This window comes from Dendropsophus ebraccatus, chromosome 6, assembly GCF_027789765.1.
Source record: "Dendropsophus ebraccatus isolate aDenEbr1 chromosome 6, aDenEbr1.pat, whole genome shotgun sequence".
Taxonomy (NCBI): domain Eukaryota; kingdom Metazoa; phylum Chordata; class Amphibia; order Anura; family Hylidae; genus Dendropsophus; species Dendropsophus ebraccatus.
The window spans coordinates 62,637,757-62,662,787 of record NC_091459.1 but is presented as its reverse complement, the minus strand read 5'-3'; the positions used below and the strand labels follow the sequence as shown (position 1 = coordinate 62,662,787).

The 25,031-nt window shown below is 43.3% G+C and overlaps 1 protein-coding gene across 3 annotated transcripts in view; it reads left to right on the top strand.

Annotated features, from left to right (window-relative positions):
- LOC138795670 (probable cation-transporting ATPase 13A4) overlaps window positions 1–25,031 on the top strand; it is a 276,072-nt gene that overhangs the window by 244,902 nt on the left and 6,139 nt on the right. For all 3 annotated transcript variants that reach the window (XM_069975055.1, XM_069975057.1, XM_069975056.1), the window contains 6 exons: window positions 9,781–9,877; window positions 11,543–11,615; window positions 13,104–13,278; window positions 14,417–14,604; window positions 17,358–17,446; window positions 17,529–17,609. In XM_069975055.1, coding sequence (XP_069831156.1) covers window positions 9,781–9,877; window positions 11,543–11,615; window positions 13,104–13,278; window positions 14,417–14,604; window positions 17,358–17,446; window positions 17,529–17,609 — 703 coding nt within the window. The remainder of the gene's footprint in view (window positions 1–9,780; window positions 9,878–11,542; window positions 11,616–13,103; window positions 13,279–14,416; window positions 14,605–17,357; window positions 17,447–17,528; window positions 17,610–25,031) is intronic.

Sequence of the window (25,031 nt, the reverse complement as noted above, 5' to 3'; positions counted from 1 at the left end):
GAGCAAGCTCTGCACTGCTGGTAGCCCGATCCTGCAGCTGAAACAATTTTAAGAGACTGTCCTGGCGGTTGCTGGTCTTTTTGGGTGCCCTGGAGCCTTTTTGGCAATAATGGAACCTCTCTCCTTGAAGTTCTTGATGATGCGATAGATTGTTGACTGAGGTGCAATCTTTCTAGCTGAGATACTCTTCCCTGTTAGGCCATTTTTGTGCAGTGCCATGATGACTGCACATGTTTCTTTAGAGATAACCATGGGTAACAGAAGAGAATCAATGATGCCAAGCACCAGCCTCCTTTTAAAGTCTCCAATGGTGTCATTCTTACTTAATTATGACAGATAGATCTCCAGCCCTGTCCTCATCAACCCCCACACCTGTGTTAATGGAGCAATCACTGAAACATTGTTAGCTGGTCCTTTTAAAGCAGGACTGCAATAATGTTTAAATGGGTTTTGGGGGATGAAGTTCATTTTCTAGGCAAATATTGACTTTGCAAGTAATTGCTGTTAAACTGATCACTCTTTATAACATTCTGGAGTATATGCAAATTGCCATTTTAAAAACTGAAGCAGTAGACTTTGTAAAGATTAATATTTGTATCATTCTCAAAACTTTTGGCCATGACTGTACAACTGATTTGTGCAGTCTGCATACTGTAAAGGAGTTGAACGGCTCTTTCATTTTATTATTGTAAAAAACTGTCCGGTATACAACTGTATACTAAGATTGCGGGATAAGACCCATTAGCTTGCTACTACTGATTTGTAGTTATCGTTAATTTTCGTTATTACGTATTTTACACTGAGGAAAAAACTTGCAAGGGCCAAAAGCCCAAATCTCATCCAGTAGAACCTTCCACTAGAGTAAAACGTAGCATTTATTGGTTCTCTACTAAAATGTAAACAAAATAATTGTTGTGTTACTTAAAAAGGGGGGGGGGGCTTGAGGGGCTTGAGGCTGTATTTTAACTTTCACTGCACTATTAGTCCAGTTAGATAAATATTACTTTGAGCTAGTGAGTAGACTGCAGCTACTATCACTATGTGTATGATGAACTGTGAACTTTAGATGACTACTAGTAGCAGTGGGTTTTTAACCCCTTAACGACATCGGGCGGGGAAGATGGCCTGCTATAATGTATAGCAGGCCATCTCTGCTCGTCGGCACGTGGGGTGATTAACCCCTCCCATGCCGACGATCGCTGCTATATGCTGATCTATACAGATCAGCATATAGCAGCTGAAAATAGCTTTCCGGGTCATCGGTGACCCAGAAAGCAATGGCGATTGGTGCTGTACGAGACAGCACCAATCGCCATTAGTGTACTGGGGAAAGATGGCGCCGATGCCACCCCCACGATCGCTGTGATAGGCCGGCCAGTACCGGCCGGCCCATCATGGCGATCGAACTGTAAAAAAACTGTTTTGTCGCGTTCTGCACCCCTCAGCTAGGTAGCTGAGGGGTGCAGAACAGGTGTGTGTGGTGCAGGTGTACCATACTCACCTGATCTGGGCGGCCGGAGCGACGATCTGCGGTCCGCACCGTCCTCGCGTCTTCTTCACTTCTGGGTTCGGTCGTCCAGCGTCGGAAATCTTCGGAAACGCTCGGGTCCTCGGGTTCGGCGAGTCTCGGCAATCTCCGTCAGCGTCGCTCTACTGCCCCCTAGCGGCTGATCAGTGAATATCATTCACTGATCAGTTGCTTTGGGTTAAAAAGATTTTTTTTTTTTCAATTATTTTTTTCTTTTTTTGCGCCCTAACGCCGTTGAGTGCTGATCAGCATTGCACGTAAGTGCGCCGCTGATCAGCAACTCCCCCTTATGGCGTAGGGGTGTTTTTTCCCCCTATATCCTACCGCCACTGGCTGCTGATAAGTGCCACATAAGTGCGATATTTATCAGCAGCTCCTTTCTGGGCAAAGGAATATTTTTTATTACTGTCAAAAAAACACGTAAAAAAACACTACACTACACTACATGAAATAAAGTTTTACACTACACCACTACACATTTACATACCCCATATACTAATCCCCGTATAAAGATGCCCCCCAGGGTGTTTTCGGTGGCGGACGCATACATTATTATTGCCTCCGACACCGAAACAGCCAGTGAGAATGAATGGGGGGATCCTTCTTTCCTCCATTCATCCTCATCATCCTCATCATCCAGTGACGTGTCTGGGGGTAGCGTAGCGTACGCTGCCCCCCAGACACGTCTTTTCCACCAGTACAGTCCCAATAAGAGATGACGGTATGGCGTGAAATTCTACACACTCTGTGAGAGTACCTCAGGGTACACTTACAGATCCAGGGTACGTGCACACTGCGGAATGGCGAAGGATAACCCTTTGTGCATTCCGCAGCTGGCACCCGCCGGCGGACTGATGGAGGCGCACGTCTCCGTCCGTGTCATAGACTCTATCCTATGCATGTGCGGATTCCGTCGTCCGTCCAAAGAATGAACACATTGGACAGAGGGCAGAATCCGCCCGTGCATATAATGGAGTGTGACACGAGCGGAGACGTGCGCCTCCATCAGTCCGTCGGCGGGTGCCAGCTGCGGAATGCACAAAGGGTTATCCTTCGCCATTCCGCAGTGTGCACGTACCCTTAGAGTGTATGAAGGAAGGGACACCCAAATCCACCCCCAGATGCCCCCCCCCCCCCAATCCTCCGAGTTAGTGGGAAGATCGTTCGGGAACTGATCTTCCCACTGCTAGATAAAGGTTACCACCTGTAACTTTTATACCACCGCCCCCTCTTCCGGTCCCTCGCTGCCTGAGCTACTGTAGCTTGCGGCACGATCCATGAATATCAGAAGTAGTAATAAAGCCCTAATATTTAGCAGCCATGGAGCGGACCCAGCGTTTCTGGATATGAAGGACCCCGTATCGCACCAGGACAACATTTTCCAGGTGACGTCCCGCACACAGGAGAACGGGAGACCCCAGAAGAAGTGCAGAGTGTGGGGTAATAGGGGGATCAGGAAGGACGCCATTTTCCAGTGTGACGCCTGTCCTGATCACCCCGGCCTCTGCATACTGGATCGCTTCAAGGCGTACCACACGTTATTGGGGTTCTACATTATCTAAATTCTGTCCTTTATTCCTATTTCAGGGGTCACATTGATCCAGGGATTATTCTGATCGCCATTATGGAGTCGGGAAGGAATTTTTCCCCTGTGATTAGGCTACTGTCGTCTGCCTCACGAGGGTTTTTTGCATTCCTCTGGATCAACACAGGTTGAATTTGATGGACACCTGTCATTTTCAACCTTATAAACTAATAATTGGCCTAATACCCCCAAATAAATTAGAATTGTCCCTTTTCCCCAGCTAAATAGGTATGGCCGCCATTCCCATTAGAGGATGCCATGATGCAATTACAAAGCCTCTGTGCAGCCAGGACAGTAGAAACCCCTCCACAAGTGACCCCATTCTGGAAACTACACCCCATAAGGAATCTAACGAGGGGGGCAGCGGGGATATGGCCCCCTGGTGACGGCCACATTTGGGCCGTGAAAATAAAAAAAAAATTATTTTTTATTTTCACGGCACATGTTCCACTTATGTGCCCATCACCAGTGGGGTGCATATGCTCACTGTACCCCTTGTTGGATTCCTTATGGGGTGTAATTTCCAGAATGGGGTCACTTGTGGGGGGTTTCTACTGTCCTGGCAGCACAGGAGCTTTGTAATTGCGACATGGCCTCCATCCTCCATTCCAGCCTCTAAATGGCGCTCTGTCCCTTTGGTGGCTTGCCCTGTGCCCATATGGCACATTATATCCACATGTGGGGTATTTTCGTTCTCAGGGGAAATTACCCTACACGTTTTGTGTTCACTTTCTTTTTTAACCCCTTGTGGAAAAGGAAAAAATCAAGGCTAGACCAACATACAGTCTATGGAGGATGTGCAGATGTTACAGGATGACTTAGACACACTGAGTGTTTGGGCGTCCACTTGGCAAATGAGGTTCAATGTGGATAAATGTAAAGTTATGCACCTGGGTACTAATAACCCGCATGCATCATATGTCCTGGGGGGAGCTACTCTGGGAGAGTCACTGATAGAGAAGGATCTGGGTGTACTTGTAGATAATAGACTACAGAACAGTACACAATGTCAGTCAGCTGCTTCTAAGGCCAGTAGGATATTGTCATGCATTAAAACAGGCATGGACTCTCGGGACAGGGATATAATATTACCGCTTTATAAAGCTTTGGTGCGGCCTCATCTGGAGTATGCCGTCCAGTTTTGGAACCCGATTCATAAAAAGGATGTTCTAGAGCTGGAGAGGGTATAAAGACGGGCAACTAAACTAATAAGGGGAATGGAGCATCTTAGTTATGAGGAGAGATTAAAAGAATTACATTTGTTTAGTCTGGAGAAGAGACGTTTAAGGGGAGATATGATTAACTTATTTAAATATATAAATGGCCCCTACAAGAGATATGGGGAAAAGATGTTCCAGGTAAAACCCCCTCAAAGGACAAGAGGGCACTGCCTCCGCCTGGAGAAAAAAAGGTTCAATCTCCGGAGGCGACAAGCCTTCTTTACCATGAGAACTGTGAATCTGTGGAACAGTCTACCACAGGATCTGGTCACAGCAAAAACAGTAGAGGGCTTCAAAACAGGGCTAGACAAGTTCTTAGACCAAAATAATATAGATGCATATGTATAGAACATATCACCCCTCCCCCTTCCCTGTATCCATCCCCTCCTTGGTTGAACTTGATGGACATGTGTCTTTTTTCAACCGTATTAATTATGTAACTATGTAACTATAACTATGTAACATTTAGTGTAAAAAAATGTTAAATTTCATTCTTGATCTTGTCTTGATTTTTTTCCTTTTCACAAGGGGTTAAAAGATAAAAAAAAAAAAAAACACTAAATGTGTAGAGCAATTTCCCCTGAGTATGGAAATACCCGACAAGTGGACATAAAGCGCCATGCGGGGGCAGGGTAAGCCTCCAAAGGGAAGGAGCGCCATTTGGCTTTTTGAGGCTGGATTTGGCTGGAATGGATTTCGAGGGGCCATGTTGCATTTAAAAGGCCCCTGTGTTGCCAAGACAGTTGAACCCCCCCACAAGTGACCCCATTATGGAAACTACACCCCTCAGGGAATGTAACAAGGGGTGTAGTGAGCATATGGACCCCACTGGTGACGGGCACAAATGTGGAACAATATGGCGTGAAAATGAAATATTACATTTTTTACACTATAATGTTGGTTTAGCCTTAAATTTTTCATTTTCACAAGAGGTTAAAAGAGAAAACAACACACAAAATGTGTAGCGCAATTCCCCCTGAGTCCGTAAATACCCCACGTGTGGACATAAAGCACCATGTGGGCGCAGGGCAAGCCTCCGAAGGGAAGGAGTGCCATTTGGATTTTGGAGGCTGGATTTGGCCAGAATGGATGATGAACGCCATGTCGCATTTACAGAGCCCTCGTGCTGCCAAAACACTGGAAACCCCCCACAAGTGACCCCATTCTGGAAACCACCCCTCAAGGAATCTAACAAGGGGTGCAATGAGGATATGGACCCCTTGATGACGGCCACATTTGTGCCGTGAAAGTGAAAAAATTTAATTTTCCCCTTTCACGTCACATTGTTCCACATTTGTGCCCGTCACCAGTGGGGTCCATATGCTCACTGAACCCCTTGTTAGATTCCTTGAGGGGTGTAGTTTCCAGAATGGGGTCACTTGTGGGGGGTTTCCAGTGTTTTGGCAGCACGAGGGCTCTGTGAATGCGACGTGGCCCTTGAAATCCATTCCAGTAAAATCCAGCTTGCAAAGGCCAATTGTCGCTCCTTCCCTTTGGAGGCTCGTCCTGCGCCCGCTTGGCACTTTATGTCCACATGTTGGGTATTTCCGTACTCGGGAGAAACTGCGCTACATGTTTGGTGTTTTTTTTTTTCTTTTATCCCCTTGTAAGAATGAAAAATGAATGCTAGAACAACATTTTAGTGTAAAAAATAGAATTTTTCCTTTTTTACACCACATTGTTCTGAAAATCTGCGAAGCACCTGTGGGGTCCAAATGCTCACCGCACCCCTTGTTACATTCCTTGAGGGGTGCAGTTTTCTAAATGGTGTCCCTATAGAGCTGTTTTTTAGGTTTTGGCACCCCAGAGCCTCTGCCAACCTGAAGTGGTACAGTCAAAAATGACCAAATATAACGGAGGCGTTGAAATTCACTAGGCGCTCCCTTATATCTGAGGCTTGTGGTTGCGTCAAATAGCGCAATAGGGCCACATATGGGGTATTTCTATAAACTGTAGAAACGGGGCAATCAATATTGGGGTGCATTTCTCTGCTAATAGGTTTATCATTATGAAAGATATTGGATTACAATAAAATCTCTGCACAGAAAATAAAAATTTTCAAATTTCTTACACACTTCGCTTTTATTTCTGTGAATCCCCTAAAGGGTTAAAAAACTTTCTGGATGTGCTTTTGCAGAGTTTGGGGGGTGCAGTTTCTGAAATGGGGTGCTTTTAGGGGCTTTCTAACATACAGTCCCCTCAAATACACTTTGACTCAACCTGAACAGGTCCCTTAAAATATCTGATTTTGAAATTTTACAGAAAATTTGGAAAATTGCTGCTAATGTTTTAAGCTTCCTATTGTCTAAAAAAAATGATGTATAGTTTAATAAATGCCGCCAACATAAAGTAGACATGTTGCTAATGCTATTTAATATATAATTTATGTGGCATAACCATTTTCTGTATAAGCAGAAAGGTTTCAAAGTTTGAAAAATGCATTTTTTTCACAATTTTTTACGTTATTTTGGTGTTTTTCATAAAGATTCGTTATGAGTATCGACTCCATTTTACCAGAAATGTAAAGTACAATATGTCACGAGAAAACAATCTCAGAATCATCCGGATAGGTAAAAGCATCCCGAAGTTATTAATGAATAAAGTGACACTGGTCATATTCATAAAATTTGTCTCTGTCCTTAAGGCCATTTCAGGCTCTGTCCTTAAGGGGTTAAGTAACACAACAATTATTTTGTTTACATTTTAGTAGAGAACCAATAAATGCTACATTTTACTCTAGTGGAAGGTTCTACTGGATGAGATTTGGGCTTTTGGCCCTTGCAAGTTTTTTCCTGAGTTAATACCATCCAGATTACCTTCTTTTTGGGCACATTAGTTTTTGTAGTATTTTACACTGCACCTGACCTGATACGTACGCAAGTGCGTACTGCTAAACCACTCGCTTCTACTTTGCGTTCATAATTTTTTCGTGAATCTTTGGCGTACACTTGGGAAAATTGGGATGTTCGCTCATCACTAGTGTTAGATGCACCCAGGCATGCTTCCCCTGCTGTCCTAAATGAATTTCAGAGGGGTTGGTATCATTTCCTGTGGTTTCATTGTGCACTTGGTGACCTCCTAGTGGTCCAATATTGATTTCCAGGTCTCAAGTATTTTTCTCCCATAGACTATAATGGAATATTCGTTCGAATAAACGGGAGCTATTTGAATTGAATTTTGAATAATCGAATATTTCACTATTTGCTCATCTTTATATACTATATAATAAAAGCATTTGTCTACAGTCTGGGGGCATAGATACATATATGAAAGGTATCCTATTTCATTGAAAATCTAACAGTATCAGCTGTTTATATTGTGAATTGCAGCTGATAGTTTGCCTTAAATGTACACTGGTGAAACTAGTATTAAGTGAAAAAAGACTCACGCTATAAAAATATACAATTAGTGAATCAGCACGCTGCAGCATGTAAAAAAAAAAAAATGTTGCTGTATTTTGTCAGTCCTCCTCGGAAAAAAAAGTCATATATACGTAAAAAATTGTATTAATAGAAACTAAACATCCTCTTGCAATAAATGAGGCTACAACCAGGTCAGTCAGAACAAAAATAAGAACACTATGGATCATGGAATTTTTTTTTCCCTTCAGGAAAGCAGTTTATCGTCCTAAGGCTATGTTCACACTACATAAAAAACACGGCCATATTTCATAACAACGCCCATATTTGCGCAAACAACGTCCGCTTTTGCAAATAACGGCCGTTGTTTGTGCAAGTACTGTCGTTGTTATGAAATACAGCCGTGCTTTTTACGTATTGTGAACCTAGCCTAAAGTGGTAATTTTAAAAAAACGGTATAAATCTTGGCTTTACTGTAATCATAGTGACCTAGAAAATACTTTTGTCATGTATTTTTACTGCACGCTGAATAGAATAATATAAAAGAGAAAAAGAAATTAAAAGAAACCCCCAAAAAGTGTTAATATATAAGTTACATGAATCTCAAAATACCACCAATAAAAAGTAAAATTTATCCTAAAAAAACATGCCCTCATAGGGCTACGTGGGCAAATCTAAAAAAAAAACTGGAGGGACAACATTGCTTGGTCACTAAGGGCCAAAATAGGATTGTCACTTAGGGGCTAGAACTTAGATTTATTATAATTTACTATAAAACACTCCTATTCAATTTGTAAATAATGGAATAAAAAAGTTTATTTCGTTTTTTTTACTGGTAACATTTTTAATGCACATGATGCACTTAATGATTATTTTAAATTGATTTTCTTGGATGTGATGTAATCAGAAAAATACCATTTTGACATTTTCTTCCGAAAACGCTGTTCGCCATGAGTGTTCAAGTGTTATCTTTTATAGTCTGGACATATTGGACAATAGATTCTGCATGCAGCGATAAAAAAAAATTATTTTAAGGCTTTGTTCACACAATTTCCGTTGTTTTGAGTGTCAAGCAGCCATTGTTTAGCATGTTTCTACAGCCAGGATTGCAATGTGTGTTATTTTAGCTCCATACTGACTGCTGGCCGGTTTGAGTGTGTCCTGTTATAAAATTCCGTTGACTTTAATGCAAAGGAAAAAAGTGCTGTAAGGCTATGTTTACACAACGTGAAAAATAGAGAAAAGGCGTCCACTTTTGCAATTTAAAATAGAGTCCGTTTTTGTCGTGATTTAACTGACTGCAATGGCAATGCACTGAAGTCAATGGAAAGAGGGACGTCCAATGCACACAATGTATTGCATAACAGACTTTATCGCCGCAGACTTAAAAATAATGGTCATGACAATTATTTCCCGACGTCTTTTGCAAACAGTGGATAGTTTTTATTTGTTGTTCATACACAGTTTTTCTTTTATTCCCGTTCTTTCTCCGTTTTTACTATTAAATTCAATGGACTTTTCAATTTAGCCGCACCCGAAGTCCAATTAGTAACCCCAAACTAGAATAATGTACCAGCAGCCATCATTGCACTAAGGGGAGGCCAGACAGCTAAATGACGTCCCTTGTTCTAGACTCAAAATTACGGACGTCATTTTAAACGGAGCTGAAAAAATGTTGTGTGAACATAGCCTAAACAAGTTAAAATAACATACGTTGTTCGCGCAACACCAGCCGCAAAAAGTTATATTATTTTGCACGGCTGCTAGTGAACAATGCCCATTGTTCGCTGCAATGTGTGAACGATTGCCCATAACATTAACTTTAATAGATTTTTTTTAAAGGAAAAGAACGGTCGTCGTTTTTTAAAAAAGTATGTTGAAGGGAACATAGCTTAAAAATGATATTAGGGAAGGAATTTTTATATTTTAAAAGACATTTTTTAACTTTTAATCAGGCATTGTAAAGTTCAATAAACCTGTAACAAGTATAAGATAATATCCTGTAATATCCTGTCCTTCCCACTACCAACCCCTGTTGTATTGAAGGCAATAACCTGAAAATTAATAAAAATTTTGTGTTTTCAACAGGGAAGGTCGAGCTGCCATTGTTACATCATTCTGCATGTTTAAATACATGGCTATGTTTGGACTAACTGAATATGTTAACACATTGTTATTATACTGGGTAAGATATGGCTCTTAAATAAAAAAAAGCCCCCATCTGTGACAATGGCAAAACATTCTTTCCTCTGAACAGTGAGGATGCCCCATTGTCTTCAGTACAGGTCTAGGTGTAGAAAGATCTATTTAACATTCAGTCATGCATTTTCTATAGTAACTGAATTGATCGTGGCTCATTTTTGTTTACAAACTGAAGTCACCCATTCACACATTACCTTGGTTGTCCCTTGACCTTCTGCCCCCACTCTGGTTCAGCTCGGTTCTTTTTATACAAAGGTGCCTGAAATTGTAAATAGTTAAAACAAAATTTGTGATTTGTACAAAGGCAAATCTCTGGAGGGAATTTATTATCCATAGATCTCCAAAAGCCACAGCCACAAATCCAGTTTGATAGGACAGTTTTCTCATAAACCTATGCTGGTGCTGTATTTTAAGGTTATCCAGAATAAAATCTTTTGAAAACCTTCAAACATTTTATCCTCTATTGAGGTTTAACATACACACCTATTGTTTCTGGCTTTTGACTTATTTTTGAATATTAACACCACACTATGTATTTTGGAACTTAGTTTGTCATGGTAGAATCCTTAAATGACCAATAATCTTTCAACAAACTTTGCATAAACAAATGGTAAAAATAAGAAAGTTAAGTTAAGTTAAGTTAAATTAAGAAAGATAAGATGGACCATCTGCTTTTCTCACTAAGGGGTTCAGGTTGCCTTCAAGTAGAAATCTATAGAGTGTGGAAAGGGTGGGGTGAGGTTTATCTAAAAAGTGAGAATGAGGCAGGAATAGGCTGTAATCTCTTAGACTTGTATGTCAGGTTACAGTGCCTAGTATGTCTTCATGATGTCCTCCGTGCTGCTGCTTTTTTGGATGTGCTATTGCAGTATGTAGCCTGGATAATGTTGTGCCTGGGGCTAGGGGTCAACAGCAGTATGTGGGAGCTATAGTGTCTCCAGTCACCAAGTGTGCTATCATGTCGGCAGGTGTGGGATGTCTGGCCCATGTACACTTTCCTGAATGGTGGAATATTGTTGGGGTGCCCATGGAGGTTCCTTATATGTTTTTGTAGGAAGACTCTTATGTATACAGTAGTTAAATGATGCATGTTAGGAGGGCCCACTTTTTATTTGTAATAACCCTTAGTTGTCATGGAGGTTGAGCTGCAATTTCCTATTATAGGATGCAGGTCTGTAAAATGATAAGCCACAAAGCCCTGTCTTGGCTTTAGTCCCTTGCAGGCATCAGAAAAGCAAAGCGGCAATTGTAAAGCATATCCTCCTTGACTATACTGACTTGTTAGAGGCAGGAAGGCCACTGTTAGGACTGGAAAGTTCACAAGGAGTAGCATTATCTCCCTGCACCTCCAGATAGTTTTATGACAGGGATTCTCTGTGTTTCAGAGGTCAACTGTAAGCTGTTCAATTGTAATTGATTAAGTGAGTAATTTGTCCATAACAACACTTTCAGATTTATGTTTCTTATTGTATGTGTACTCTCTTTGGCAATGGTACTTCCTCATTCTCTCTGATTTATTCTTTGCTGCCTTTATTTTTTCTTAATCTTTAAGACTTTGTCAATACCTCTTATTGCAGTACTTTTTCCCCCCTGTTTCTAACACAGTCATTCCTATGCTATTTAAAAATATTTTTACTTTGTATTTTAGCAACGTAACATTTTTGGAAATAACCAGTGGCTCATACATGACTTTGCTATTGTGTTTGTCATCTTTTTTACAAGTAAGTGAATCACAATTTTTGTTGTATTATTCTTGACTAGAGTTGAGCGAGTACTAAAATGCTCGGGTGCTCGATACTCGAGACAAATATTTCCCCATGCTCAGGTGCTCGTTTCGAGTAACAAACCCCATTGTAGTCAATAGGAAACTCGAGAATTTTTGCAGGGGACCAAAGCTCGGCCCAGGGAAGGTTGCAAGAAAAGCCAGAAACCTCAGAAAATGATGGAAACAACATGAAAATGCACAGGAAACAGCAGGAGTAGCATGCATGGAATCCTCTGGGGCTGCCTAATCACAATATTACGCCAAATTATGGGCGACAGCTGGGTGGTGGCCCTCAATACAATTTTGCTGACCCAGTCCCCTTTCTGTCACCAGTCGCTCTGCACAGTGTGCAGCCAAGATGGCGGTAGCTGCACTACAAGTCCCAGCCAGCAGCCAAGAGGAGGACAAAAAAAATGTAGTTGTAGCCCTTAGAAGGACTGTTGGGTTCTTTGTAGATGATTCCTGCCTAACAGACACTATTTTCCTCACCCTAACACTCTCCCTAACAGACAGCAGCTCTCTCCCTAAACTCATCCAGCCTGCATCTGAAGCGAGCATCACGGGACCTGATTCTTATATGCGAGGTTCATCTGATCTGGCCAGCTAATCGCTGCTATCGACATGTAGGGTTCCCACGTGATGCTACGAGGTCCCAAAGACTCTACTGCATGATGATTGGCTGAGATAAAGCTGCCAAACATGCAGGAAGATGAAGAGGCCATTGTCTCAAGTATCGCGAGATGCTTGTCCAAGTAACGAGTACCCTAATACTCGAACGAGTACCAAGCTCGGACGAGCATGCTCGCTTATCTCTATTCTTGACCTCATGCATTACTTATGCGTTTTTAAAGAGGACCTGTCACCCCCAGCGCCGGGGTGACAGGCTCTCGACCCCCAGCTAGATACCCTTATAGTTACCTCATGTCGCTGAGTCCTGCTGCCAGAGCCGATCCCGGCGCGGGGGGTGACAGGTCTCCTTTAAAGGGAATATGTCAGCAGCAAATCATGTTCCTGTTATATCAGGGAGACACCTGTTACTTTTTCATATATCTGTCTGTGATTCTGTAATGTAGAAAGATGTTTTTATTATATATTAAGAAGAGTCAAAGAGGTTTTCCTGAGCACCTGGAGTGCACCAAGCTGTTACACCTCCTTACTCCTCCCTCCCTCCCATACCTGATCCTGATTGGGACTCAGCTTCCAGATGTTATTGACGCAGGGAGGGGGGGAGGGGAGATATTCAGGAGCTTTGAAAAGTCTCTTTGACTCCTTGTGCCGGAGAATGAAAGCATTTCTCTACATCCTGGAAGCTGGATGTATGAGAGGTATCTAATAGCTATCTAACAGTTTCGGCAGTTTGAAACACAAATTACAGCTGACAGATTATCTTTAAAACTATTTATGAAATGTACAAAAATATATATGGATTTCATTACTTTTTCAGTGAGTTCTACCCCTGCCTATCCAAAACTGGCACCATACAGACCACCAGGACAGATGATCTCTCCCCCTATGTTGTTTTCTGTGTTCTTTAATGTTCTGTTCACAATTGCCATGCACACATATGCATTTCTCATGGTTCAGCATCAGTCATGGTACAGTGCAGAAGACATTTACAGGTACATGTTTGTGAATATATATGGTATTTTCTGTTTGTTGTAATCTTCATGTTAATGCTATACACATTTTTGTAAACAATAAACATTTTCTAACCTAAACTATCAATGTTGCCAGAAACTACCATAGGGATTTCTCGACAAAATGTACACAATTGTTAATCCATTAGTTGTTATCCTGTAGTGGTCCCTGCTTAAAGTTATCTTCCACCAATGTCTGGTTACCAGTTTCTGGGACACCATTGATCCCAAGAATGAAATTGTATTTGCCCATTTAGCTGACCCCGAGACATTGTCACTGCTCACCAGGCCCTATGCTGTACATAACAACAAGATGCATTAAGTGAGAGTTCCAAAAGACCTTAACTCCTCCCAAAAAAATCACTGTGACCTCCTTAGCTGTCGCATTCTGGCTGCATGCGTTCGAGAACCTATTTTTTTTCACCCTAAGGAGACTGATGTATTTTCTTAGGTCTCATTTTTGGATCCTCATACATCAGATACCGATGCATTCATCTCAGTTATTACAGCCTAAGATAAAGACTTACTGTGCCTGGCTTGGATGCTAATAAATTCTTTTTTCCTGGAGTGATAGAGAGAAATGTGGCTCAGCAGGACTTTGGGGAAAATTTATCAAGTGCTTTACACCTTTTTAGGTGAATAATCAGGTTTTTCGCCCCAAAAATTTTTTTTTGGGGTCTAAGCTTTATTTATGAACCAGTATTCAACAGGTGAATATTTTTTAGACTTTTTTCTGCCTGTTTTGAGTATTCACCCAAAAGTTTGCATATTCCGGGATTAGTGCCCAATTTAAGATTTTTGAAGTTTAAAAACTGGTGCAGGCTTTCATCTGGTAAGTACCAGGTGAATATGTTTGGCAAATTTTCACTTTACTGCGACAATTTTTGCAACTTTTTTTCTTAGATTCACTACAGCAGTGTTACATTTAAATAAATCAGTCACAAGATATTAGAAGAAAATACACACCAATCCCCATTAGAAGAGTGACACACATTAGTAAATGTTTTGCTTTGTCTTTCTCATACTGAGTTTGTGTAACATAGAATGTGTTTGTCCAAAAAGAAGACACCCATAACTGTAGCAATTTTTAGCTAAACAGACAAAATTCTGCTTTTCCAAGTGCCTGTCATTCAGGAAATGAAAGCTTAAACCGGAATCTTACCTATGTGTTAATCCATGAAAGGACTAAAATAAACTATGAAAGCTTTGAATGTACGACATTATGGCTCATAACATCAGTGCACCTGGTGATCTTTGCTTTCATCTTCTCCAAAGGAAAGCCATTCCGACAACCTTTGTATACCAACTGTGAGTTTAACCTTATGTCTTTCGATTTTTTTTGAGGACACATTCATGCTGTTTTTATTAGCAGACTTTCTAACCTTCTGAGTTTCAGCAAAAACTATTGTACTGTGCTAGTCAGTGAATTCTGTATTAAGTCAGATAACTTTGCGTATAAAAGACAAATGTGTTACAAAAATGACCCAGAAGATATTACAATTGCAACCCTGTGCAGGAAAAAGGCCTCATTCACCAGGAATAGTTACAAATGACTGGACCAGATATAGAGAAGATATTGCAACATTCCATATGTTACAAATTCAAATATAAGTAAATATACAGTAGAAACTAAGCAAAGCGCTTCTTTCCTCTCAGCATTCTACTCATCAGGCCGAGGGCTTTGAAGTCTATGCCACTCCCCCCCGGATGCTGGAAAAAAGCTGTATCCAGTCCTGGGAAACTGGGAGAAGTTTCCCAGGACTGGATCCAGTTTTTCCCAGCACCCGTGGAGGAGCTGCACGGAGTGGAGCAAACTTCCAAGCCCGAAGGCTGATGAGCAGAATGCTGCTAGGAACAAAGCACTTGGCTTCATTCCTACTATAAATCTCTGGTCATGATAAAACAGTTCAATAAATAAATATATGGCATATAGCAGGGGTCCTCAACTGGCGGACCCGGACCACGGAGGCCAGCTGTCCGGACCCCTGGGCCCAGACCTCCCAACCGCCCTGGATCCCGGTCCCAGGATGGCCCCCATGTGTCCCGCTCCCCACTGCACTGCATCCCGCCCTATAGGCGTACTGTCGTTAGACTTCAGTACGCCTGTGGGGCTGGGGGCAGTGTCGGCCCGGCCTCTGGCTGATACGCGCTCTCTGGGGATGTCCCGGGGATTCCCCAGCAGAGAGCGCACCAGTGACCTCAGTGTGTGCCGCCGGCGCGAACTTCCGGCTTTCGGAAGTACAGGCCGGCGGCGTACACTGAGGTCACTGGTGCACGCTCTGCTGGGGAATCCCTGGAACATCCCCAGAGAGCGCGTATCAGCCAGGGGCCGGGCCGACAGGAAGAGAAGAAGACAGCGGGGGAGCGAGGTGCTAGGTAAGTTGTGGTTTGTTTTTTTGTCTGGGAGCCATCTATAAGGATAGAGTGCACAGGGGGGCTTTATACTGGGGAGAGCACACAGGGGGGCTATATGGCTGTATGGAGGGGGAGAGTGCACAGGGGGGGCTATATACTACAGGGGGAGAGCGCACAGGGGGCTATATGGAGGGAGAGAGTGCACAGGGGGGCTGTATGGAGGGAGAGATCGCACGGGGGGTATATGGAGGGGGAGATCACACGGGGGGGGTATATGGAGGGGGAGAGTGCACAGGGGGCTATATACTGGGGGAGAGCGCACATGGGGGCTGTATGGAGGGAGAGAGTGCACAGGGGGGCTATATACTACAAGGGGAGAGTACACAGGGGGCTATATTCTACTGGGGGAGAGCGCACAGGGGGCTATATACTACTGGAGTAGAGAGCGCACAAGGCGGCTATATACTACTAGGGCAGTCACCCCCTTTGTACCTAATATCAAAGGGCTGGTAAGAGAGAAAAAATGCCAGTTTTCCTGCTAATAAGCAGCAATTCTGTTTGTAAATAGTTGAACGTTTGTGAAAAGTAACAAAACACATTTCCTACTGATGTTCAGCTCGGACCCTCACTAAAAGTTGTTGAGTACCCCTAGCATATAGAATGGTTTTTAATACGCCATAGAACTAGAGGGGAGGTAATGGTAGTATGTCTTATGGTAATGATGTGTTATATAAATGTTTCAAAAGAATGCCCCTCATTGGAACACTTTTAAATATAGTTGGAAGAGACTTTTCACTTAAAAGGGTTGTTGGTTTTCCGGCATTAATCACTTCACATCAGCAATACGTACAGTATATAAACATTCCAACTACAAATGCCCTGTGCTTTTGGAATGTCTATAAAAGCTCCTGACGTGGAAGAGTTTTACTGTGTGGAGGGCTGCTTCAATGTGTGCAGCACTGCACACATAAATGTGTCAGGAACTGAGCAGAGTGACAGTACCATTAACCTCTTAAACGCTGCGATCTATAATGATTGCATTGATAATACTGATCAATGCTATGCAACGTCAAAAATATAGAGAAAAAGCGGCCGATTTTGCTATTTAAAATAACGTCAGTTTTTGCCGCGATTTAACTGACTATAATGCAATACATTGCAGTCAATGGGAAAACGGACGTCCAATGCACACAATGTATTGAGCAACAGACGTTTTTACTGCAGACATCAAAATAATGAACATGATCATTATTTTTGGACGTCTTATGCAAACAGCAGACATTTTTTATTAGTTGTTCACACAGTTTTTCTTTTGTTACCGATCTTTCTCCGTTTTACTATTTAATTCAATGGACTTTTCAATTAAGCCGCACCCAAAGTCCAATTAGTAACCCCAAACTAGAATAATGTACCAACACCAGTCATTGCACTAAGGGGAGGCCAGGCTGCTAAATGACGTCCGTTATTTTTGAATAAAAATGAGGGATGTGGTTTTGAACTGAGCTGAAATTATGTTGTGTGAACATAGCCTTTGTCTACCAATCTATGTTTTAATTCCATAAAAAGAAGGAAAAAAAGCCCAATTCTGGAATTATACTACAAAACTGAAGGAAAACTGCACTGTTACAAAAATGTTAAAAATAGTGATTTAAACTCTGTAGTTATGAAATGACAGCACTGTTATAGAGACATGTTTTGTGTTGCAGATTTGTTCGTGGTTGTACTGATAATAGAAACTGCCTTCACCATCTTCTTTATATTTGCTGACTTTCCAAAAATTTATCTTGATTTGGAAGTAAGTGTATGGTTTTGAATAGATTGTGCTGGCTCTCACATGGTCCAACATGAATATTTATGTGAATTTTCTTTATTTTTAGCTTGTCTGCACTCCAACCAGCTGGAGAATACACATGCTAATTTTACTGGTTGTGTGTCTAGTGGTATCATTCCTAGTGGAGGTAAGTAGTGGTTATCATACTATGAATTTTCTACTTTTTAAACTGTCTTAGGAAGGCTGCTTTACACAATCTGATTAGATATTAGACCATCACAAAAAGCTGTCCTGATATTAATGATTGGGTGTTAGGATGCCTGCCCACAGGGTGAATTGCCAGACTGCCTATGAAAATTTTTTAAGTAAACTTATCCACATGCTATAAAAAAAAAAAAAAAAAAAAAAAAAAATATCCAAACAAAAGCCACATGGAAATTGACCTGTGGTTCATGTCTTAAATGTGCAGTATAACGTTACAATGTTGGAGTGAAAGGTACTATAGCATTCACTTGAATGGAACTGCACTTTTGTACAATACTTTGCATTCCAACTACTGAAAGTATGTCGGTACAAGCAGTACATGACAAAGAGGCTGCAGCGCTTAAGTAAGCATCAAGACTTTAACCCCTTAAGGACAGAGCCTGAAATGGCCTTAATGACAGAGACAAATTTTATGAATATGACCAGTGTCACTTTAGTCATTAATAACTTCGGGATGCTTTTACCTATCCGGCTGATACTGAGATTGTTTTCTCGTGACATATTGTACTTTACATTTCTGGTAAATTGGAGTCGATACTCATAACAAATCTTTATGAAAAAAACCCAAATAATGTGAAAAAATGTGAAAAAATGCATTTTTCCAACTTTGAAACTTCTTTGCGTATACAGAAAGTGGTTATACCACATAAATTATATATTAAATAGCATTAGCAACATGTCTACTTTATGTTGGCGGCATTTATTAAACTATCTTTCATTTTTTTTAGACAATAGAAAGCTTAAAACATTAGCAGCAAATTTCCAAATTTTCAGTAAAATTTCAAAATCAGATATTTTTAGGGACCTGTTCAGGTTTAAAGTGTATTTGAGGGGCCTGTATGTTAGAAAGCCCCACAAAGCACCCCATTTCAGAAACTGCACCCCCCAAACTCTGCAAAAGCATATCCAGAAAGTGTTTTAACCCTTTAGGGGAGTCACAGAAATAAAAGCTAAGTGTGTAAGGAATTTGAAAATTTTAATTTTCTGTGCAGAGATTTTATTGTAATCCAATATTTTTCATAATTATAAACCTATTACCAGAGAAATGCACCCCAATAATTATTGCCCCGTTTCTGCAGTTTATAGAAATACCCCATATGTGGCCGTATTGCGCTATTTGACGCAACCACAAGCCTCAGATATAAGGGAGCGCCTAGTGAATTTCAACGCCTCCGTTATATTTGGTCATTTTTGACTGTACCACTTCAGGTTGGCAGAGGCTCTAGGGTGCCAAAACCTAAAAAACACCCCTAAAGGGACACCATTTAGAAAACTACACCCCTCAAGGAATGTAACAAGGGGTGCGGTGAGCATCTGGACCCCACAGGTGCTTCACAGATTTTCCGAACAATATGGCGTGAAAAAAGAAAAATTTATTTTTTACACTAAAACGTTGTTCTAGCCTTCAATTTTTCATTTTCTTAAAGGGATAAGAGGCAAAAAAAGACAAAAAATGTGTAGAGCAGTTTCTCCCGAGTACAGAAATACCCCACATGTGGCGATAGAGTGCCAAGGGGGCGCAGGACGAGCCTCCAAAGGGAAGGAGCGTCAATTGGCTTTTGGAAGCCGAATTTTACTGAAAAGGATTTCAAGGGCCATGTCGCATTTACAGAGCTCTCGTGCTGCCAAGACACTGGAAACCCCCCACAAGTGATTCCATTCTGGAAACTACACCCCTCAAGGAATCTAACAAGGGGTGCAGTGAGCATATGGACCCCACTGGTGATGGGCACAAATGTGGAACAATGTGACGTGAAAGGGAAAAATTTCATTTTTTCACATTCATGGCACAAATGTGCCCATCATCAAGGGGTCCATATCCTCACTGCACCCCTTGTTAGATTCCTTGAGGGGTGCAGTTTCCAGAATGGGGTCACTTGTGGGGGGTTTCCAGTGTTTTGGCAGCACGAGGGCTCTGTAAATGCGACATGGCGTTCATCATCCATTCTAGCCAAATCCAACCTCCAAAATCCAAATGGTGCTCCTTCCCTTCGGAGGCTTGCTCTGCGCCCACATGGCGCTTTATGTCCACATGTGGGGTATTTACGGACTCGGGGGAAATTGCTCTACACATATTGTGTGTTTTTTTCTCTTTTAACCCCTTGTGAAAATGATAAATTCAAGGCTAAACCAACATTATAGTGTAAAAAATGTAATATTTCATTTTCACGCCACATTGTTCCACATTTGTGCCCGTCACCAGTGGGGTCCATATGCTCACTACACCCCTTGTTACATTCACTGAGGGGTGTAGTTTCCATAATGGGGTCACTTGTGGGGGGTTTCAACTGTCTTGGCAACACAGAGGCCTTTTGAATGCAACATGGCCCCTCAAAATCCATTCCATCCAAATCCAGCCTTCAAAAACGAAATGGTGCTCCTTCCCTTCGGAGGCTTGCCCTGCACCCGCATGGCGCTTTATGTCCACATGTGGGGTATTTACGGACTCGGGGGAAATTGCGCTACACATTTTGTTTTTTTTCTCCTCTTTTAACCCCTTGTGAAAATGATATATTTAAGGCTAAACCAACATTATAGTGTAAAAAATGTAACATTTCATTTTCACGCCACATTGTTCCACATTTGTGTCCGTCACCAGTGGGGTCCATATGCTCACTACACCCCTTGTTACATTCCTTGAGGGGTGCAGTTTCCATAATGGGGTCACTTGTGGGGGGTTTCAACTGTCTTGGCAACACAGGGGCCTTTTGAATGCAACATGGCCCCTCGAAATCCATTCCATCCAAATCCAGCCTTCAAAAACCAAATGGCGCTTCTTCCCTTCGGAGGCTTACCCTGCACCCGCATGGCGCTTTATGTCCACATGTGGGGTATTTCCGTACTCAGGGGAAATTGCTCTACACATTAAATGTTTTTTTTATCTTTTAACCCCTTGTGAAAATGAAAAAACATGACAAGATTAATGATTTAGAGTAAAAATTTTACAAAAATTACACTAAATGTTGGTCTAGCCTTGATTTTTTTCCATTTCCACAAGGGGTTAAAAAAGAAAGTGAACACATAACGTGTAGGGTAATTTCCCCTGAGTACGAAAATACCCCACATGTGGGCATAATGTGCCATATGGGCACAGGGCAAGTCACCAAAGGGACAGAGCGCCATTTAGAGGCTGGAATGGAGGATGGAGGCCATGTCGCAATTACAAAGCTCCTGTGCTGCCAGGACAGTAGAAACCCCCGACAAGTGACCCCATTCTGGAAACTACACCCCATAAGGAATCTAACAAGGGGTGCAGTGAGCATATGGACCCCACTGGTGACGGGCACTTACGTAGAACATGTGCCGAGAAAATAAAAAATACAATTTTTTTCATTTTCACGTCCCAAATGTGGCCGTCACCAGGGGGCCATATCCCCGCTGCCCCCCTTCTTAGATTCCTTATGGGGTGTAGTTTCCAGAATGGGGTCACTTGTGGGGGGTTTCTACTTTCCTGGCCGCACAGAGGCTTTGTAATTGCATCATGGCATCCTCTAATGGGAATGGCGGCCATACCTACTTAGCTGGGGAAAAGGGACCATTCTAATTTATTTGGGGGTATTGGGCCAATTATTAGTTTATAAGGTTGAAAATGACAGGTGTCCATCAAATTCAACCTGTGTTGATCCAGATTAAGGCAAAAACCCCTCGTGAGGCAGACGACAGTAGCCTCATCACAGGGGAAAAATTCCTTCCCGACTCCATAATGGCGATCAGAATAATCCCTGGATCAACGTGACCCCTGAAATAGGAATAAGGGACAGAATTTAGATAATGTAGAACCCCAATGACGTGTGGTGCGCCTTGGAGCGATCCAGTATGCAGAGGCCGGGGTGATCAGGACAGGTGTCACACGGGAAAATGGTGTCCTTCCTGATCCCCCTGTTACACCACACTCTGCACTTCTTCTGGGGTCTCCTGTTCTCCAGTGTGGGGGACGTCACCTGGAAAATGTTGTCCTGGTGCGATACGGGATCCTTCATATCCAGAAGCGCTGGGTCCGCTCCATGGCTGCTAAATATTAGGGCACTATTACGGCTTCTGATATGTTCGGATCGTGCCGCAAGCTACAGGGCAGCGAGGGACCGGAAGAGGGGGTGCTGGTATAAAAGTTATCCCCGTACAGGTGGTGACCTTTATCCAGCAGTGGGAAGATCAGTTCCCGAACGATCTTCCCACTAACTCCGAGGATGGGGGGGGAGGGGGCATCTGGGGGCTGGATTCAGGTGTCCCTTCCTACATACACTCTAAGGGTACGTGCACACTGCGGAATCGCGACAGATAACCCTTTGTGCATTCCACAGCTGGCACCCACCGGCAGACTGATGCAGGCGCACGTCTCCGTCCGTGCCGTAGACTCCATTCTATGCACGGGCGGATTCCGCTCTCCGTCCAACGTATTCATTCTTTGGATGGACGATGGAATCCGCCCGTGCATAGAATGGAGTCTATGACACGGGTAGAGACATGCGCCCGCATCAGTCCGCCGGCGGGTGCCAGCTGCGGAATGCACAAAGGGTTATCCTTCGCCATTCCGCAGTGTGCACGTACCCTAAATCTGTAAGTGTACCCTGAGGTACGCTCACACAGTTTGTTGAATTTCACTCCATACCGTCATCTCTTATTGGGACGGTACTGGCGGAAAAGATGTGTCTGGGGGGCAGCGTACGCTACGCTACCCCCAGACACGTCACTGGATGATGAGGATGAATGGAGGAAAGAAGGATCCCCCCATTCATCCTCACTGGCTGTTTCGGTGTCGGAGGCAATAATAACGTATCCCTCTGACGCCGAAAACACCCTGGGGGCCATCTTTATACGGGGATTGGTATATGGGGTATGTAGTGGTGTAGTGTCAAACTTTATTCAATGTAGTGTGGTGTAATGTAGTGTTTTTTACGTGTTTTTTTACAGTAAGTTTAAAAAAAAAACCTACGCCAACAAAGGAGTTGCTGATAAATGCCGCACTTATGTGCGGCACTTATCAGCAGACCGTGGCAGTAGAATATAGAAAAAAAACACCCTACGCCAAAAAGGAGGAGTTGCTGATTAGCAGCGCACTTTCGTGCGATGCTGATCAACACTCAGCGGCGATAGGGTGCGGAAAATAGAAAAAAAAAAAATTTGAAAAAAAAAAAAAAAATTTTCTACATTCTGAACATCCCTATAGTGGCTGATACGTGTATTACACATATCAGCCGCTAGAGGGCAGCAGAGCGCAAAATACGGAAACAGCCGACGCTGGAGCCGAAAATAGCCGAGAGAAGCCGAACGTGACGTCACGGAAGAAGCCGAAGACCCGAACGAAGACGAGGATGCCGCGAACCCGGAAGACGCCGATCAGGAGCCCGGGACAGGTGAGTAATGTACAAATACCTGCTCTGGACCCCTCGGCTACCTAGCTGAGGGGTCCAGGGCAGGTATTTACTATTTTGTGGGACTCTGATCGCCGTGCCACCGGCCCGATCGCCGTGAACGGCCGGCCGGCCGTTCACGGCGATCGGGCCGGTGGCACGGCGATCACCATTACTTTTTACAGTAATGGCGGTCGGTGCCGTCCTCGGACAGCACCGACCGCCATTTTTTTCCGGGTCATCGGGTCGCCGATGACCCGGAAAGGTTCCGATCACCGCTATTGGCTGATCTGAATTGATCAGCCTATAGCGGCGATCGTAAGCACGGGGGGTGTTAACCACCCCCCGTGCCGTGAAGCTAAGATGGCCTGCTATGATTTATAGCAGGCCATCTTCCCCGACCGCTGTGTGTGAACACGCAGCGATCGGGGAAACATCGGGCGTAAATTTACGCCCTGATGCGCCAAGTACCAGGGCGCGAGGGCGTAAGTTTACGCCCGATGTCGTTAAGGGGTTAAACAGCTGATATAATAAAAAGCTGGATAATCTCTTTAAAGGAGAAGTCCGGCCAAAATTTATTTTTTATATGTTATTACTTATGGAAAGTTATACAATTTTCTAATGTACATTAATTATGGGAAATGCTCATATACTGCTATTTCCCTTGATTTAGTGTTTCAGGAAGGGTTAGAATTCTCTCAGAACTAGTGACGTCATGACGAATGGTGTAATTCCTATGGAGTGTCCAGCAGGGGGCACCCTATATATATATATAGAAGTCAGTGAGTACCATTGACTTCTATATATAGTGCGCCCTTGCTGGACACTCCATAGGAATTACAGTGTATGTGAATGTAATGTTATGTACTGTACTTTGCGATTGAATACAAGTGTCCTTGCTCCCCAAAGTATCCCATAAATGTATTCAGTAAATACATTTGCAGGGCACCGAGCAGGGAGGGAGAGAGGTGCCATCTACCTCCCCCCTCCCTGCTCGGTGCTGGGAACATATACAAAGTACTACTCCCCCATTGTCTGCAGATAATGGGGGAGTAGCACCTGTGCTATCTTATCGCCGCCCGCGCCGCCGCTCACAGAAGTGCCGGCCACTCTGCCGCAGCCGCTCACAGAAGTGCCCCCTCCTCCTCCGCTCCCTCTCCTCCTCCCGGCTTGAAACACTATGGTCCCGCTGACTCCCCGCCACCCGCGCCGCTGACTCCCCGACGCCACTCACACTATCCGGCCGGCCGCCGCTCTCTGCTCCTGCAGGCCGGCCACATCAGCCCTCACCCACCCCGGCCTGGGACACCAGGAAGCACCAGGAGCGCCGTGCTCCCGGCCGGGGTGGGTGAGGGCTGACGCGTCCGGTCTGCAGGAGCAGGGGAGTCAGCGGGACCATAGTGTTTCAAGCCCACGCCCTCATCCTCGACCCTTACCCCTGGGGTTCACCATTTTATGGACACTGCACAGTCAAGACTGAGATGGCTGCACTACAGATCACAGCAAGCCAAGAAAATATATTACTCAGACTACTTTTGGAGGTAGTCGTATAGAATTTGTGGATAAGTGCTGATATATGGTGTATGCCACTCTCTTACACAGGACAATCAGCAGTGAGTTTGGATATGGCTACACTAAGAAATAAAGCAAGCCTGCTGACTGGCTGCAGATGACAAAAGATAGTGGTCACACTAGTTTTCGGAGGTTGTCGTAAAGTCTGTGTGTAAGTGGTGGTTTATGGTGTATGCCACCTGTTACACAGGACAATGAGCAGTGAGGTTCTATGCAGCTGTACTACAAATTACAGCAATACAATGTGCAACAGCAGCAGCACCAGCCACAAAGAAATATAATAGTACTGAGGACTACCAGCAGCAGTTGATCACCACAGTTTGCAGCTAAAATCGTGGTGGCTGCACTGCAAGTCACAGCTAGAAGTCTGGAGTTATCAAAAAAAATAAATAAATAAATAAAGATTTTAAGCCCTTACAAGG